The sequence below is a fragment of the Taudactylus pleione genome, unplaced genomic scaffold, assembly GCF_031769625.1.
Source record: "Taudactylus pleione unplaced genomic scaffold, aTauple2 ptg000073l, whole genome shotgun sequence".
NCBI lineage: Eukaryota > Metazoa > Chordata > Amphibia > Anura > Myobatrachidae > Taudactylus > Taudactylus pleione.
The window spans coordinates 5,554,061-5,571,890 of record NW_028284475.1 but is presented as its reverse complement, the minus strand read 5'-3'; the positions used below and the strand labels follow the sequence as shown (position 1 = coordinate 5,571,890).

Here is a 17,830-nt window from a genome sequence, read left to right as displayed (position 1 = left end):
TACTTCCTCAGTTTGGGAGACCTCTCCTCACCTGCGCAGTAATGGCTTCTGTTTAGAGACCCCAGGTAATTTATTAAGTACATGTGTTGTATTATATAGTGGCAGCCATTCTCTGGAAGGGCATGCAACTGCATGCCGAACCACAGGACTCAGCATGCCCTTCTAATCAAAGGCTGCCAGTGTGTGCTGGAGAAGGTAGTTCCACAAATGCTATAGTTCCACTATAATTTTTTAATAAAATATATACTAATTATAGGCTATAGCTAGACATACATTAATTATAGGATACAGTAGAATTACAGCACATTTCAGCTTGCAGTTTGTTCGCCGTTCTTTGCATGTGAGCTAAAGTAACTTTTGCAATGTTTCCACGTGAAAACAAGGAGTTGAATAGCCCCTCTCAGGGGCAAACGCAGGATTTTTACAGCAGTGTTTACACACACACTATGTATGTAGATATACACACACATACATATGTCAGACATACCTTACACACACCTACTGTATGTCACACATACATTACTCACTTACCTTGCAGCAATTGCGGGTTGTAGACCTGATGAGGATGGGACGTGGCAGGGTGGCACCATGTCATTAGGCCCCTCCCCCTAGCGACAAGATGCCGCGATTTGCCGGTCAATCTTGAGGAGGCGGAGCCAAATGATGCAATTCTAATGGAATCACTTCATATTGGCTACACCACCTCCCGATTGACCAGCGAATTGCTTAATTTTGCTGCGAGAGGGCGGAGCTTAAGAAGATGGTGCCTGCTCTCCAGTCTGTCGGGGGAGGGGGGGTTCTGGGTACTCAGAAACCCCCCCCTCCCGCGTGCACTAGTGCCTTTAACATTTCTTTTGATGTATCCCAAACTGTACATATTTTTGTGTGAGTTTGTCAAAGTCAGAATCCCGCCAGCAGTCAGAATCCTGGCTCCAGAATCCTAAGCGCCAGTATTCTGTGTGCTGAGATCCCGTACCCAACCTCTTAAATGCACCTCTCTGGTGTACATGCCACATCGCATGTTTTCCCTTGCATCCCATAGGGGCGAGCCGGAAAACATGCAATGAAGCGGACACAGTAACTGGCTGATATGTGCGCACTGCCAGTAACTGAATTCTCCCCCATAATGTGTACGTTGGGTAATTCTATGCCGGCCATCATTAGCTATTATGCTGCATTACCTGCTAAAGTTCATAGCCACACCCCTAAAAATGTGCAGCTTGCAAAGAATTACTTGGAAAAATGCGGACCCCTAACTTTTTGAATGGGGCTGTGCTTAGCGGACTTCCGACAGCCTGAAAGGAAGACCAATCTCTGAGCATCAGCTAACAATGTCTGATTTATTCATAAAATGCTCTAATTGTGTCCTTGTATTGTGAATCCTTCCCCAGTAACATGTTACAGACCTCCAGCAGACACTGACATAGACACGTGAGACAGCCCAGCCAAATAAAACCTCACGGAGCCATAATTCAAAGTCATTTACTATTTTCTTAACCATACGGAACACATCAGAATTTTTATTTTATTTTGACAAGGATTGTAATTACTGTGCGCAGACAGAGAATTAGGATAAATATCTCTTCACTATGACAAATGAATCAATATCGGAATGGCTTTATACACTTGATTGATAGAGCGAGACAGGGTTCATCAGCGCATATAAGCGGCATCAAAGCTTATTTCAAGACAATCTCAGAATAGTCCGGCTACTCTATACACAATCACGCTCGCAGTCCAGCTGCGTATTGACAGTAGAAGTATACAGTATATGCAGGATGTTTGTATAAAAGCTAGGGTAAAAATGCTACATGCGAAGTCCGTCCTCGCTCCCAACACTCAGAAATGATGGCATTCTCCCCTAATATTTGATGGAGTGTTTTTATATATATATATATATATAAATTTATTTTTTCATAACCCCTAGATAATTGTCACTTTTCTAGCTTTACTTGTACAAATACTGACACATGAAATATTGGGAATGGCAGGATTAATGTACAACACACAGGCCTGAAAAATAAGAAAGAAATGCAAACCCTAAGCTTAGCAGATGGGGAACTAAGACAACATATAAAACGGTGCAATAAAGTTAGAGGGGTAGATTTACTTTAATGGCTACAAAGGAAAAGTAGAGGTGTTGCCCATAGCAACCAGATTCTAGCTATCATTTATCTAGTACAGGAAAAGTGGAGGCGTTGCCCATAGCAACCAGATTCCAGCTATCATTTAGGTAGTCCATGAAAAGTGGAGGAGTTGCCGATAGTAACCAGATTCCAGCTACCGTTGATCTACTAAAGGAAAAGTAAAGGTGTTGCCCACAGCAACCAGATTCTAACGATCATTTATCTAGTACAAGAAAAGTGGAGGCGTTGCCCATAGCAACCAGATTCCAGCTATAATTTAGGTAGTCCATGAAAAGTGGAGGTGTTCCTGATAAAAACCAGACTCCAGTTATCCTTGATCTAGTAAAAGAAAAGTGGAGTTGTTGCCTACAGCAACCAATCAGTACAGTCTATAAAATAACAGCTGTAATCTGATTGGTTGACAATGGGCTACACCTACGATCTTCCTTTTTAGAAATGTTCGTAAATCTATCCCCTATTCTGTTACATGTTGCCGGTAGGGATGACTCCCTCAGGACAGTGGGTGGGAATACAGGCTCCGGATACACTAATAATACTTATGTGTATAAGCACTAGGCAGATGTAAGGAGATTGCGCTGCGCATTGCTGCGACATCTACCACCAGCCACACATCTAACGTCTCCTCACTGCAAGGGACAGAGCACAGATGGGAGTCAATAACATGATTATGAATACATATGTTAAGTAAACTAGGGCAGGTGGGGGGGGCATGATTCAGAGATGGGCGCAGCTCGCATCTGCTGTGCGAAGATATGTAAGCGCAACAGGAGGCGTCTGTAGTAAAAGACGTTCCCTGGCCGCTATTGTGAACCGCAGCTGCGTCTGAAGACCTACTAAAGAGTGTAAGCAAAGGTTGCCCTTAGAACCAATCAGATTGTAGCTATCATTTTATAGAATGTACCAGCTAATTATAGCTACAATCTGATTGGCTGCTGTGGGCAATACCTCCACCTGTCCTATTTAGGAGGTTTGACAAATGGGCTTTCTCTTTCCTAAAATCTGTTTGGTATAAGACCCCTCATAGCCTGAAACTAGCACAATGTATAAAGTATCTAATGGCTTTCCTTGTGGATGTCTGATATGTTATTCATGCTTAATGCATTTTACACTGACATAAAAAGACAACTAGATTTCTTATTCTGTGATGGACGCCAATCCTCTATTCACCTATTTCTACCTCACCTTGGCGACGTTACGCCTGGATGTGCGTTTAGCTGTGAATAAATTGGCCGACCATTTGGCTTATCAAGGAATGTCGCAAATGAATATACAACTTCCAAATGCGGGAACTGCTATTATTACCGACACCAGCCTGCTCTCCACCCGGCAGCCTTCACTGGAGTGATCAGTGAGGTTCTGCGCTGTTCTATAGTCCTTTTGTGGTTAATAAGACTAAGATACTATGGGGCCACTGGCAGTTTGCGCTAATTTGTCGTGATATATCTTTAGGCGCACCATCGAAGCTTGCACCAGTCCTGTGTCAGCTGAAATTTCTGTATCTGGCGTCCTGTGTCAACACTGCTGCGTCGTTAGCGAAACGCGCCTGACTAGCCACCCCCATTACCTCCCGGGAACACTCACTGAAAGCCACAAGAATTCGTTCTGCGTCTCCCCGCGGTAACCATCGGGATGCGTGCAGTTAGAGCGCAATACTGAATCAGGCCCTCTGACGTAAAAGGGGAATGAGTTACATACAGAGGCCATACAAAGAAAATCCTGGAAATAGGACATCGTTCTTTAGAATAAACCATGCAAAGGTAACGTTTTAAGGCAAAATGTGACCCCGCCCCAACCCGCCAAAATAGGGGACGAGACTCCCACAGTCCTGATGAAGAGGTAGTCGTTTTGGCCTGTGTCCTGTAATTACTATATTTACGTCATCGTAAGTGCTTTGAATTTGTATTATTGAAGAACTTGTGTGGTTTTTAGTTATCAATCTGATGTATCCTGCTTTCACCAGTATAGGGACCTAAGGGTCTATTTACTAAGCCTTGAATGGAGATAAAGTACCATCCAATCAGCTCCTAACTGCCATGTCGCTGGCTGTGTTTGAAAAATGACAGGAGCTGGTTGGCTGGTACTTTATCTCCTTTCACTTTAACTCCATCCAAGGCTTAGTAAATAGACCCCTTTAGAATCTGAGGGGGTATATTTAAGGTTTCTAGAAGTGTAAGTGTTGCCCATAGCAACCAGATTCTACAGTAGCTATTACCTTCTATAAGGTGCTAGATAAATGCTAAGTAGAATCTGATTGGTTGTTTTGGGCAAGACCTTCACTTCTATAGACCCCCACTTTAGTAACTAATTTTGGCTCTATACAAGGAAAGGCATTTAAAAAATTTGCTGTGTGTGCATTGCAATAATATATATAGATATATATTTTTTTTTTTGTAATTTACATTTTAAATTATTAAAACAAGATAATGATTGTACTGAAATGAAAACGCAGCATTTGCTCCTAATTTGAACACTAGACTGTATGACCAAGAGAAGGCGTTATGCGTCGTCACATATGGAATCTGTCCGGATGTGTTTCTCAGTGTGTAAGTAACATGGAGGAATGTGGAGTCACAGATAACGTAGGTACGTCCGGTATACACCAGCCTATGAAGTGCTTTCGTTTTCAATGTCATCACTTCACTCATTTCAGCCGAAACTAAAACAAATATGCGGATAAATAGTCCATGGCTTACACCTACAAGCAGGAATCACATATTCAAAAAATGTACTATACAAATATTGCACATTCTTCAGATATTTCTCTTTTTTTTTTTTTTTTTCAATTCCCCTCCCAAAAAAAAAAATAAAATAAAATATTTCCAGAAAAAAAGAAAAAAAAAATACAAAATAAATCATTATGTTTTGGAAGATTGAATAACTTATCCAGTGATTGCACCGCTGTGCTTTGTTCCTGCTCTTCATCACTGCTCTTTTCATGCGTCCATTACCTGCTGGACAAAAAAAAAACAGTCTGTATGGTTCATCTTTATTGTACGTGTTACTTCTGTGTGGCTACTTAGGGTTGTTGTTCTTGCTAGGCATTTTTAGGCCCCTATTATAAGTTATATTTTTTGGACACATTTGTGACTGTGGCAATCAGGAGTCTTAAGAACATCTCCTGGTTGGATCAACGGAGGTCTAAGAACATCTCCTGGTTGGATCAACGGAGGTCTAAGAACATCTCATGGTTGGATTAACGGAGGTCTAAGAACATCTCATGGTTGGATTAACGGAGGTCTAAGAACATCTCATGGTTGGATCAACGGAGGTCTAAGAACATCTCCTGGTTGGATCAACTGAGGTCTAAGAACATCTCCTGGTTGGATCAACGGAGGTCTAAGAACATCTCCTGGTTGGATCAACGGAGCTCTAAGAACATCTCCTGGTTGGATCAACGGAGGTCTAAGAACATCTCCTGCATCTCCTGGTTGGATCAACGGAGGTCTAAGAACATCTCCTGGTTGGATCAACTGAGGTCTAAGAACATCTCCTGTTAGATCAACAGAGGTCTAAGAACATCTCCTGGTTGGATCAACGGAAGTCTAAGAACATCTCCTGGTTGGTTCAACGGAGGTCTGAGACCATTTCCACAGTGTTTACGCAGTGTATTCTGAACAGCTTATGATTAGTCTTCCCGCACGCCTCTCCGGCCACCATTTACAATGGTGGAACGCACTGAATGCTATCTTATATTTGCTATGCTATAGGCTTAAATCATATATATATTTTACTAACTCATAAGTTTGTTTTAAAAACAAAACAAAAAATCCCTCTAATTTTAAAAAAGTAATTCCAAGGGTCTGATTACATATGGTATTTTCATGGCATTATGTCTTACAGTGCGAACAGCTACAAAATCCTGGAGGTATTCCGTTGTCGGTCATGACCACATTTAGATCTCATTTGTTCCTGCAAAGCACCACCCTGCAAGACAAAAGACAAACTCTTATTTTGCCATTTGCAAGCGTGTCTCTATTTTTTACCTATTTAATGTTACAATTGTCTCCTCACAGTTTTGTGGTTTATTGCTTAAGCCCACGCAAAATGGCCGCCTCCTCAGTGTGCAGGTGACTGGTTTACGCTAAAGGATCACTATACTGTATATTACAAATCCCATCTCCCTGACCTAAGTAAGCCACTAGTGCGATTCCTATTTAAAGCTTGTGGAAACAAGATAGCTAACGTGGAAGTGGAATTGTATGACCAATTTCCATGTAGAACACTCTGCTAGAAATATACACGTCTCCTTTGCATCAATACTAAACAACATGCAGGATGCAGCTGTCTCTTCTCACATCCTCTGCCACCACCATACGATAGTAACTACACTATAGATAAGGCAGTGTACAACTTGTCTTAGTCCTCGACAAAATGGCTGACTTTACTGTGTGTAGGTGACAGATGCCCCAACAAATGACATACCTTAGGAAAGCCATCACTGGCACCCATGTCTCCTGACCCAATGTGGGTGAGGTGCACAAAATTCATGGGCTCTCCTATCATGGTGCGATCGATTCTCCTCCTCTTCTTCTTCTGCATGAAACAAAACACATACTTAGCCAATATATATATATTCAGTTTCTAAACATAAGATTAATATTATACCACAGATTTCTCATGAAATCGTGAAGAGAGAAGAAAACATTATGAGAAACAATTGTTGGCTGGTGCGTTCAATGATTTAAAGAGGTTCACCTACGCACTTGAGGCGGCCATTTTTGCTTCCTAGTGAGTAATTTGCCCTCACAAAATGGCTACCTTCGTTTTGTGTACACAACTGAGCAATTTAGAAACATTTTCTCCAATCCGGTCCTCAGGGATTGTTAACAACGTATGATTTCTATAGCTCCTAAATGGAGTACAAGTGTATTAACTTCCGACTGACTCCTCTAAAAAACAAAACCTGGTACCAATGATTTCCTTGCGGATCTGCGAGGAGACCTGGACAACGCACACGGTTAGCGGACCTGGAGGAAGTACATGCGTGCACTGTGAGGAGCACTGCTAAACGGCTACTGGCGTTGTGCACCTAAGCCTGACCCCCCGGCCTACTTTAAGGTGCCTGCCTACTTGATCGTGTGAGGTGACACCAGGACATTATTACATATTTACATACATGTTTTTATATGGAATTTCAGATGGATCTCTTGTACTTAGCATGGGGTCATTGCGTGGTGATATCAATGAGAACAGGGATGATGCGACGCGTACTCATTAAAACGGACGTACAGTTGCGTTAGCAAACGATCTGCACACCCGATAAGAGGCCACGTACGGAGCTGCGTGTCGATTGGGCCCTGTATGTGTATTTTGTCCTTTGTTTTAATGGTGGACTCCATGCTGTTTGCTGAATAATAGAACGTTCTTTTGGAGAAGACCTATAAATGGGACTTTCCTTGTCACAGGTGTGTTATCGCTATGTAAAGGTATGACCTTGTTACTGCTGTTTGAGCTGGATAGAGGTGCAAAGAGTCTACACGAGAGGGAGAGGCTGGCGTATAACTGGCTTCCTGTATACTTCTCCCTGTCACAGGGTGAGGCTCAGAGCTGCTATATGCTTCAGTGACACTTCTTATCTCCGAACAACATTCCCACCGGCCACAAGTCAGGGCAGATACAGCCATGGAACTATAAAGGCACATTACCATCTATAAGCCAATAAGATGAACCCCAGATGTCTCTTTTCAACGACAGACTCGTTAATTAATATAGACGTATAAGAGGGTCTGGTGAGGGAACCAGTTACCCAGGCCATGAATGGCTGCTCTGTTTGCACGGACATGAGGTTGCAGAACAGCGCACAAAAGTTTTCTGTCACGCTTGTTGGTATGATTTGTCTGTCTGTGAATCCAGGAATCACAGATAAATGCAGGTCTGGGTACAGATCATTACATAATACCCGGTATGCCATCATCCCTGGGGCACTCGGTCCTCCGCGCAGGACCTCTGGTGGAGGCCTCGACAGCTGAGCCAGATGAACTTTACTTTGCAGAAGTTCATAAAAAAAACCTTAGAGGGTGCAGTAACTAATAGCAACCACTGAGATACAAAGGGCAAATGTGCAGTAACCCATAGCAACCACCGAGATAATAGATTTCATTAGCTAATGTGTTCTAGATTGATCTGGTGCAAACTTTGCGGAAAAAGCATCATTTTGGCGGCAGTATAGATATTCTTCTGATATTAATTATTCTATTATTTCTATATCTATTTTTCCTACATCACCCTTACTCTGCCTGAGTCCTCGCTAAACGTCTGCGCAATGGCAAATGGCCACCATCCATTAATTGTGCTCTGCGAAAATCTAGGTGTCTTGCACAAATGGAGGTGCACAGAGGGGACAAGGCTAGTTTTGCATGGTAGAACTAATGTTTTGTACGTCATAATAATGTAACTTCTGCTATTTGGTTTAGTGTGCTAGCACTGGGAGCAGCAGGCAGGGGAGGTTAGATGCGCTAGCACTGGGAGCAGCAGGCAGGGGAGGTTAGATGTGCTAGCACTGGGAGCAGCAGGCAGGGGAGGTTAGATGTGCTAGCACTGGGAGCAGTGGGCAGGGGAGGTTAGATGTGCTAGCATTGGAAGCAGCGGACAGGGGAGGTTAGATGTGCTAGCACTGGGAGCAGCAGGCAGGGGAGGTTAGATGTGCTAGCACTGGAAGCAGCGGGCAGGGGAGGTTAGATGTGCTAGCATTGGAAGCAGCGGGCAGGGGAGGTTAGATGTGCTAGCACTGGGAGCAGCAGGCAGGGGAGGTTAGATGTGCTAGCACTGGAAGCAGCGGGCAGGGGAGGTTAGATGTGCTAGCATTGGAAGCAGCGGGCAGGGGAGGTTAGATGTGCTAGCACTGGGAGCAGCAGGCAGGGGAGGTTAGATGTGCTAGCATTGGAAGCAGCGGGCAGGGGAGGTTAGATGTGCTAGCACTGGGAGCAGCAGGCAGGGGAGGTTAGATGTGCTAGCACTGGGAGCAGCGGGAAGACGAGGTTAGATGTGCTAGCACTTGGAGCAGCAGGCAGGGGAGGTTAGATGTGCTAGCACTGGGAGCAGCGGGAAGACGAGGTTAGATGTGCTAGCACTGGGAGCAGAGGGAAGACTAGGTTAGACGTGCTAGCACTGGGAGCAGCAGGCAGGGGAGGTTAGATGTGCTAGCACTGGGAGCAGCGGGAAGAGGAGGTTAGATGTGCTAGCACTGGGAGCAGCAGGCAGGGGAGGTTAGATGTGCTAGCACTGGGAGCAGCAGGCAGGGGAGGTTAGATGTGCTAGCACTGGGAGCAGCAGGCAGGGGAGGTTAGATGTGCTAGCACTGGGAGCAGCAGGCAGGGGAGGTTAGATGTGCTAGCACTGGAAGCAGCAGGCAGGGGAGGTTAGATGTGCTAGCACTGGGAGCAGTGGGGAGGGGAGGTTAGATGTGCTAGCATTGGAAGCAGCGGGCAGGGGAGGTTAGATGTGCTAGCACTGGGAGCAGCAGGCAGGGGAGGTTAGATGTGCTAGCACTGGGAGCAGCAGGCAGGGGAGGTTAGATGTGCTAGCACTGGGAGCAGCGGGCAGGGGAGGTTAGATGTGCTAGCATTGGAAGCAGCGGGCAGGGGATGTTAGATGTGCTAGCACTGGGAGCAGCAGGCAGGGGAGGTTAGATGTGCTAGCACTGGGAGCAGCGGGAAGACGAGGTTAGATGTGCTAGCACTTGGAGCAGCAGGCAGGGGAGGTTAGATGTGCTAGCACTGGGAGCAGCAGGCAGGGGAGGTTAGATGTGCTAGCACTGGGAGCAGCGGGCAGGGGAGGTTAGATGTGCTAGCATTGGAAGCAGCGGGCAGGGGATGTTAGATGTGCTAGCACTGGGAGCAGCAGGCAGGGGAGGTTAGATGTGCTAGCACTGGGAGCAGCAGGCAGGGGAGGTTAGATGTGCTAGCACTGGGAGCAGCAGGCAGGGGAGGTTAGATGTGCTAGCACTGGGAGCAGCAGGCAGGGGAGGTTAGATGTGCTAGCACTGGGAGCAGCAGGCAGGGGAGGTTAGATGTGCTAGCACTGGGAGCAGCAGGCAGGGGAGGTTAGATGTGCCCAGCACTGGGAGCAGCGGGAAGAGGAGGTTAGATGTGCTAGCACTGGGAGCAGCGGGAAGAGGAGGTTAGATGTGCTAGCACTGGGACCAGCATTCAGGGGAGGTTAGATGTGCTAGCACTGGGAGCAGCAGGCAGGGGAGGTTAGATGTGCTAGCACTGGGAGCAGCAGGCAGGGGAGGTTAGATGTGCTAGCACTGGGAGCAGCAGGCAGGGGAGGTTAGATGTGCTAGCACTGGGAGCAGCAGGCAGGGGAGGTTAGATGTGCTAACACTGGGAGCAGCAGGCAGGGGAGGTTAGATGTGCTAGCACTGGGAGCAGCGGGAAGACGAGGTTAGACGTGCTAGCACTGGGAGCAGCGGGCAGGGGAGGTTAGATGTGCTAGCACTGGGACCAGCATTCAGGGGAGGTTAGATGTGCTAGCACTGGGAGCAGCGGGCAGGGGATGTTAGATGTGCTAGCACTTGGAGCAGCGGGAAGGGGAGGTTAGATGCGCTAGCACTGGGAGCAGCGGGCAGGGGAGGTTAGATGTGCTAGCACTGGAAGCAGCGGGCAGGGGAGGTTAGATGTGCTAGCACTGGGAGCAGCAAGAAGACGAGGTTAGACGTGCTAGCACTGGGAGCAGCAGGCAGGGGAGGTTAGATGTGCCAGCACTGGGAGCAGCAGGCAGGGGAGGTTAGATGTGCTAGCACTGGGAGCAGCAGGCAGGGGATGTTAGATGTGCTAGCACTGGGAGCAGCGGGCAGGGGAGGTTAGATGTGCCCAGCACTGGGAGCAGCGGGAAGAGGAGGTTAGATGTGCTAGCACTGGGAGCAGCGGGAAGAGGAGGTTAGATGTGCTAGCACTGGGAGCAGCAGGCAGGGGAGGTTAGATGTGCTAACACTGGGAGCAGCAGGCAGGGGAGGTTAGATGTGCTAGCACTGGGAGCAGCGAGAAGACGAGGTTAGACGTGCTAGCACTGGGACCAGCATTCAGGGGAGGTTAGATGTGCTAGCACTGGGAGCAGCGGGCAGGGGAGGTTAGATACGCTAGCACTGGGAGCAGCGGGCAGGGGAGGTTAGATGTGCTAGCACTGGAAGCAGCGGGCAGGGGAGGTTAGATGTGCTAGCACTGGGAGCAGCAAGAAGACGAGGTTAGACGTGCTAGCACTGGGAGCAGCAGGCAGGGGAGGTTAGATGTGCCAGCACTGGGAGCAGCAGGCAGGGGAGGTTAGACGTGCTAGCACTGGGAGCAGCAGGCAGGGGAGGTTAGACGTGCTAGCACTAGGAGCAGCAGACAGGGGAGGTTAGACGTGCTAGCACTGGGAGCAGCAGACAGGGGAGGTTAGACGTGCTAGCACTGGATGCAGCAGGCAGGGGAGGTTAGACGTGCTAGCACTGGGAGCAGCAGGCAGGGGAGGTTAGATGTGCTAGCACTGGGAGCAGCGGGCAGGGGAGGTTAGATGTTCTAGTCCTGGGAGCAGCGTGCAGGGGAGGTTAGATGTGCTAGCACTGGAAGTAGCAGGGAGGGGAGGTTAGATGTGCTAGCCCTGGGAGCAGCAGACAGGGGAGGTTAGACGTGCTAGCACTGGGAGCAGCAGGCAGGGGATGTTAGATGTGCTAGCACTGGGAGCAGCGGGCAGGGGAGGTTAGACGTGCTAGCACTGGGAGCAGCGGGCAGGGGAGGTTAGATGTGCTAGCACTGGGAGCAGCGGGAAGAGGAGGTAAGATGTGCTAGCACTGGGAGCAGCGGGAAGAGGAGGTAAGATGTGCTAGCACTGGGAGCAGCAGACAGGAAAGGTTAGATGTGCTAGCACTGGGAGAAGCAGGCAGGGAGGTTAGATGTGCTAGCACTGGGAGCAGCGGGCAGGGAAGGTTAGATGTGCTAGCACTGGGAGCAGCGGGCAGGGAAGGTTAGATGTGCTAGCACTGGGAGCAGCGGGAAGAGGAGGTTAGATGTGCTAGCACTGGGAGCAGCGGGCAGGGAAGGTTAGATGTGCTAGCACTGGGAGCAGCGGGAAGAGGAGGTTAGATGTGCTAGCACTGGGAGCAGCGGGAAGAGGAGGTTAGATGTGCTAGCACTGGGAGCAGCAGGCAGGGGAGGTAAGACGTGCTAGTCCTGGGAGCAGCGTGCAGGGGAGGTTAGATGTGCTAGCACTGGGAGCAGCAGGCAGGGGAGGTTAGATGTGCTAGCACTGGGAGCAGCGGGAAGAGGAGGTAAGATGTGCTAGCACTGGGAGCAGCAGGCAGGGAAGGTTAGATGTGCTAGCACTGGGAGCAGCGTGCAGGGGAGGTTAGATGTGCTAGCACTGGGAGCAGCGGGAAGAGGAGGTTAGATGTGCTAGCACTGGGAGCAGCGGGCAGGGAAGGGTAGATGTGCTAGCACTGGGTGAAGCAGACAGGGGAGATTAAACGTTCCAGCACTGGGAGCAGAGGGCAGGGGAGGTTAGCATTGCTAATACTGCTGGCACTGGGAGCAGCGGGCAGAGAATGCTGGCACTATGTAAGCCGGGCATGGGAAGTTAATTGCTGTCACAGCGGGGGATAAAATACCAGGAGTCCTGATGGGAATGCAGAAGAATTTAAATGTTCCTGTAATATGAACTTGGTGGGTTTGCGGTAAGCACCAGGTAAATTATTAATCTGTTTCCAATTTGGCAGGCCCTCCAGATTTATTTAGCTCCATGGTTATTTAAGGTAACCACACAGATTACATCTGGACACTCGCTACCAGAGCAGTGGGCTCCAACTAGTGGGAGGGGGGGATAAATAAACAGTAAATGATCTGGTTTTTGTTTTTTTAATCGGTTACAAATACTTTTCTGAGCATCAATTATACAAAGTGCCTTTTCCATCCCACCTCCGGTGTTGTGCGCTCGCCATAATCCGCAATCAATCACAGATTCCGCTGTGTCGCCTACAGTCCTCTCCAGCTCCTGCAATCATCCTGTCTGTAGGAGCTGCACCCCCCATACCCCCCCCCCCCCCCAGGCTGTTGTGTTTAGCTGGATAATCCGGTGGAGGTGGGGTCACCTTGTATCTTCTGCTGGTATCAGGTTAAAACATCTGGAGCTCGCAGCTGGATCTATGTACTACCGAGCTTCTCGTATTCAAACACAGCAGACATTCAGCAGCCTCGCAGCTGGACCTTTAACCTCGTATGACCGCGAGACAAACCAGCTGTTTGTGCTTAGGCTCAAATATATATATATATATATATATATATATATATTTTTTTTTTTATTTAATCTGAATATTACAGTATGTAATGCACTGTTAGGGTATAGCTTCTGGGTAGCTGGTAATTTTGCTACACTTTGTAAAACGTCAGACTTTGGCGCACGGACGCTTCTACAGATTTTTACGGCAAAATATGTTATAAAAACCAATGCATTTGTTCTACGTTTCCTGGTAACCACTTTCCTACTGGTAGCTGAAGTAATTATAACAGCGGTCTGATTATAAGAGCTACTTGTGTTGTAGTCTTACTCCACCCTTTCCTCTCTGGCTGTCAAACTGCAAACCCCCCTCACTGCAAAGATAATGTTAGCAGAAGCTTCCTTTCAGCGGGCGGATATAGGCTGTGGTTGCTGGGGGCAAACAGGTGCTAGGGCCGGAGGTGCGGTGTAAAGATTTACAAAGCGGTGCAGGAGATGTGCGGATGGCAGAAAGATCGATCTTGCCGTGACACTGCGGAAGTATTACAATGGAGATAGTTACAAAGGGGCATGCCATATAGCGGGGGCTGCAGTGGTCTAGGCGGAAGATGAAGAAAGCGCGGATAAGAGGTTTGGTAACATCTTGAGAAAAAAATGAGGTTTATTCTTACAGTATTCCAAAGGTGACGGAGAGAGATCGAATGTGAGGAATAGCGCAGAGGGCGGAGCTAAGCGTGACACCAAGGGCCGTATTCAATTTGGAGCGAAAAGCCGTTTTCTCGTGTTTTTGGTGGAAGCTTTTCGTCGATGACGTCATTTTCGCCTGTTTTGATTTGACCCCGTATTCAATTTGGAAGACTTTTCACCTAGGCGGAAAGTCAATGCAATGTACTATGCGGAAAAGTTTCGCCTATGAATAGCAGGCGGCAAAAAGTGCAGAATTGGGGTTTTGGGGTGCAACGTTGCGGGAACCCCCGTGCAGCCTTCAGATAGTCCCCCAAAGGTAAACAGTGTCAAAAATGTTTTTAAAAAACACTTAAGGACACCCCAAAAAAAAATCACGTTGACTTTGGGGGTGAAAAAAAAAAAAGTTGGGGGACAAAGATAAAAACTCGTGAACTTGACTCTGGGGGGTCCCCAAGTATGCCCCAGGTGTATTTTCATTGCAGGGGATTGCGGCAGGTGGATTTTTCACAATTTTTTCAAACTTAACTTTATCAACTTATAAATATGCTGACCCCCATTTTCAAGTACCCCAAATTTGCTGGGATAAGTTATTTTCTGCAAAAAAACCTCCTGAATACTATTCTGCACCAATTATACAAAAACGCTATTTAGCAGCTATTGAGCCCGTTTAAAAACACCAAATACCCCCATGTCAGAGCATCTTTTGGGGGGTGTCAGGCTGATTTCCCCAAATCTGACAGGACTTTCCACTTGTTTAAGTTTCGCCAGGTCCCGTTTTCGCCTACTTTCAAATTGAATACGGCAATATGCGGGCACGTACGTGATACTTTTCTGCCTGCAAAACAGGCGAAAAGTCCGGGCCGCGAAAAAGTATCGCGGCTCAGCTCAAATTGAATACGGGCCCAAGTCAGCTAGTTCAGGGACTAGCTGAGTGAGGGTGATGTGAAGGGAAGAGGCCTACATCAGTCAGGGTGCATACTGTCATTGAGGTGCAGGGTTATGGTCTGGGAACATAGGGCCTGATTCAGACCCACTCGCGAGCGGCTGTACGCTCGCAAGTGGGTCGATGGTCTGCACTGAGCATGCGCACGACGGAGGGAGCTCCGTCGTGCGCATGCGCCAGACACGACGAGCGAAGGACTTTCCTTCGCTCGTTGTGTCTGATCAAAGGGGGCGTGCTGTCAATGTTGATTGACAGCACGCCCCCTTTGGTGGGCGTGCCGGGGGCGTGCCTCCCTGACGGGGGCGTTCCCACGGGTACGCCTCCCGTCAGAAGCCGGCCCACTGACATCACTAGTGATGTCAGTGGGAGTGATTTTGGCTCTGATAGAGCCAAAATCACTCCGGAGCTTGCGGTTGAAAACCTCAACCGCAGGCTCCGGCTCGCAATTTCGATGGTCGCGATGGTCACGACCATCGCGGCCATCAAAATGCACGCTCGTATAGCCTGTGGGTGGTGACCCACAGCTATACGAGCGTCCAGGAGGACGCTCCATGAAAAAGGAGCCCGGCCCTCATGCAGAGCGTGCGCTCTGCTCAGAGCGTACGGCTCTGAATGAGGGCTCTGAGCAGAGCGCACGCTCTGCATGAGGGCCGGGCTCCTTTTTCATGGAGCGTCCTCCTGGACGCTCGTATAGCTGTGGGTCACCACCCACAGGCTATACGAGCGTGCATTTTGATGGCCGCGATGGTCGTGACCATCGCGACCATCGAAATTGCGAGCCGGAGCCTGCGGTTGAGGTTTTCAACCGCAAGCTCCGGAGTGATTTTGGCTCTATCAGAGCCAAAATCACTCCCACTGACATCACTAGTGATGTCAGTGGGCCGGCTTCTGACGGGAGGCGTTCCCGTGGGAACGCCCCCGTCAGGGAGGCACGCCCCCGGCACGCCCACCAAAGGGGGCGTGCTGTCAATCAACATTGACAGCACGCCCCCTTTGATCGGACACAACGAGCGAAGGAAAGTCCTTCGCTCGTCGTGTCTGGCGCATGCGCACGACGGAGCTCCCTCCGTCGTGCGCATGCTCAGTGCAGACCATCGACCCACTTGCGAGCGTACAGCCGCTCGCGAGTGGGTCTGAATCAGGCCCATAGACAGACTTTCTAAATGATCACTCAACTGATGGATCTGTTGGAGGTTTTCCCCATATGCTTTGAGCCAACATGTATTTAATGCATCTTCCAGAGCGATATTACTCACCGGCTGTGGCTTTTCTACAACGCAGCAGCCCAGTTTGTGCCAGAAGTCACTCATATTTCCAGAGACTTCCAGTTTGGTCAGAGTCCGGCCTGGCCAGCGGCGCGCGGTTCCCTGTAGTCCGACTGTACAGTCCGCGGAGGAAGTGGTCAGCGTCTTTCCTTGGTCACTCCATTGGACGGCAAAGTGAGAAGCGAATGTCCTGAGTTAGCGCTGTGCCTACGCGGTTTGCCTTTATGTTCCTGCAATTTAGAAACGAAAAAAAAAAAAAGAGTTAAATAAATCTCTGCAAATCCCTTGTGTAAAACAGGCTACAATTAGGTGACATGCAGCATAACAAATGCCATAAAAAGTACATTAAAAGCAAGTACTTCTACTCGTTATTAATTGCGGTGACCTCATGACTAGGAAGACGATCCAGATTTATCGTAAGAGTTTATTTTTAGCATGTTTTTAGTTATTTTTGTCATACCCATGGGAATTGAGGCAATTGAGCTAGCATCTTGTAACGTACAGAGGACTTCCACTTCTGGGCTGGTCAGACTCAAGAGTCCGGCATCCCTCCCCCCCCGAAACCATATTTCAGGAAATTAGAGAATGGCTGTACGAGAAGAAAGGGGGTAGGTATGCAATGTAGCTCACTAAAGTACAGGAAACAACAGCGCTGTAGAAGGCCTTGGATTCACCCAGCCCTTCAGTTGTTTTCACAATGAAAATGGAAACAGAACGATCGCAGGTTCCCCATTGTGCGGTCAGACAAAACCTGGGTGCACGTGTTGGTGTGTCGCACAAAAGGCACAAAGGCGAACGTGCGTGGTAGGTGACACGGCCGTGTAATGCTGCGCAGGGGGGATTGTCAGTGTTTGTTATCTTTTATGCACTGTTTAAAGGCTTCATGCCTGGGTAAATCCAATATGGAAGATTCCTACTGGCTGCGATCATGAGATTAATCACTTAAGAAAACACAGCGTGACTTTACAAGCCTGATCGCCCGAAGGAAACATAAAAACATTCGACGAGCATTTACCAAGATCTCCTGAGTGAGCGATCGTGAGGGAGATGTACTGTAATAAAGGTGTCTTATTGCAGCGATGCAAGATGTCTTAGCGCTGGAGTGTATGAAAAATAGTCACAGGAGAGGTGTTCCGATAACTGACCCCTCCGGCGATCTCTGTTCCTCCATGTTGCCTAGTGCTGATGCAGTGCGTTATGGCTCCTGGGCGGCTGTAAGGCGCATGGAAGAGAGTTAAGAAAAATCACAAGGTGTTATTTTGACCGTAAGGCACGTACGCAAAAAAACCCCAGCAGGAGCGTCCAGAGGCGGCACCGGGAATGTACCGCTGCCCTCAGATGGCGCATTTGTGTTACTTGACAAGTGAGGAAAAAAAAAAGCCCAGCTTTACATCGCTTGGTAATTTACCAGATAACATCACCGCCATAGGCAACGGTGTTATTAGGAGAAAACAGAGGCGCAGCTGGAGAAACCACCGATATCTCTGTGGAGTGCCTTTGACACACGTGGAGTAGCATTACATAACCCCTTTTTTCAGGGAAACCACAGAAATAAGGGTTTATCACTATTTATTATATCAGCCAATGGCCCCGATTCAGAG

The 17,830-nt window shown here is 48.2% G+C and overlaps 1 protein-coding gene across 2 annotated transcripts in view; it reads right to left on the bottom strand.

The window, feature by feature from the left end:
* Positions 1 to 1,887: 1,887 nt before the first annotated feature.
* CDC42SE1 (CDC42 small effector 1) overlaps positions 1,888 to 17,830 on the bottom strand; it is a 43,923-nt gene continuing 27,980 nt past the window's right edge. The window contains exons 2-5 of one of the 2 annotated variants that reach the window (XM_088467619.1): positions 16,221 to 16,459; positions 6,570 to 6,680; positions 5,986 to 6,071; positions 1,888 to 5,098 (exon numbers count right to left, since the gene is read on the bottom strand). In XM_088467619.1, the coding sequence (XP_088323745.1) occupies positions 5,997 to 6,071; positions 6,570 to 6,680; positions 16,221 to 16,274 (240 nt within the window). In that variant the 5' untranslated portion in view covers positions 16,275 to 16,459 and the 3' untranslated portion in view covers positions 1,888 to 5,098; positions 5,986 to 5,996. The remainder of the gene's footprint in view (positions 5,099 to 5,985; positions 6,072 to 6,569; positions 6,681 to 16,220; positions 16,460 to 17,830) is intronic. The other variant, XM_088467618.1, reaches the window with a different exon arrangement.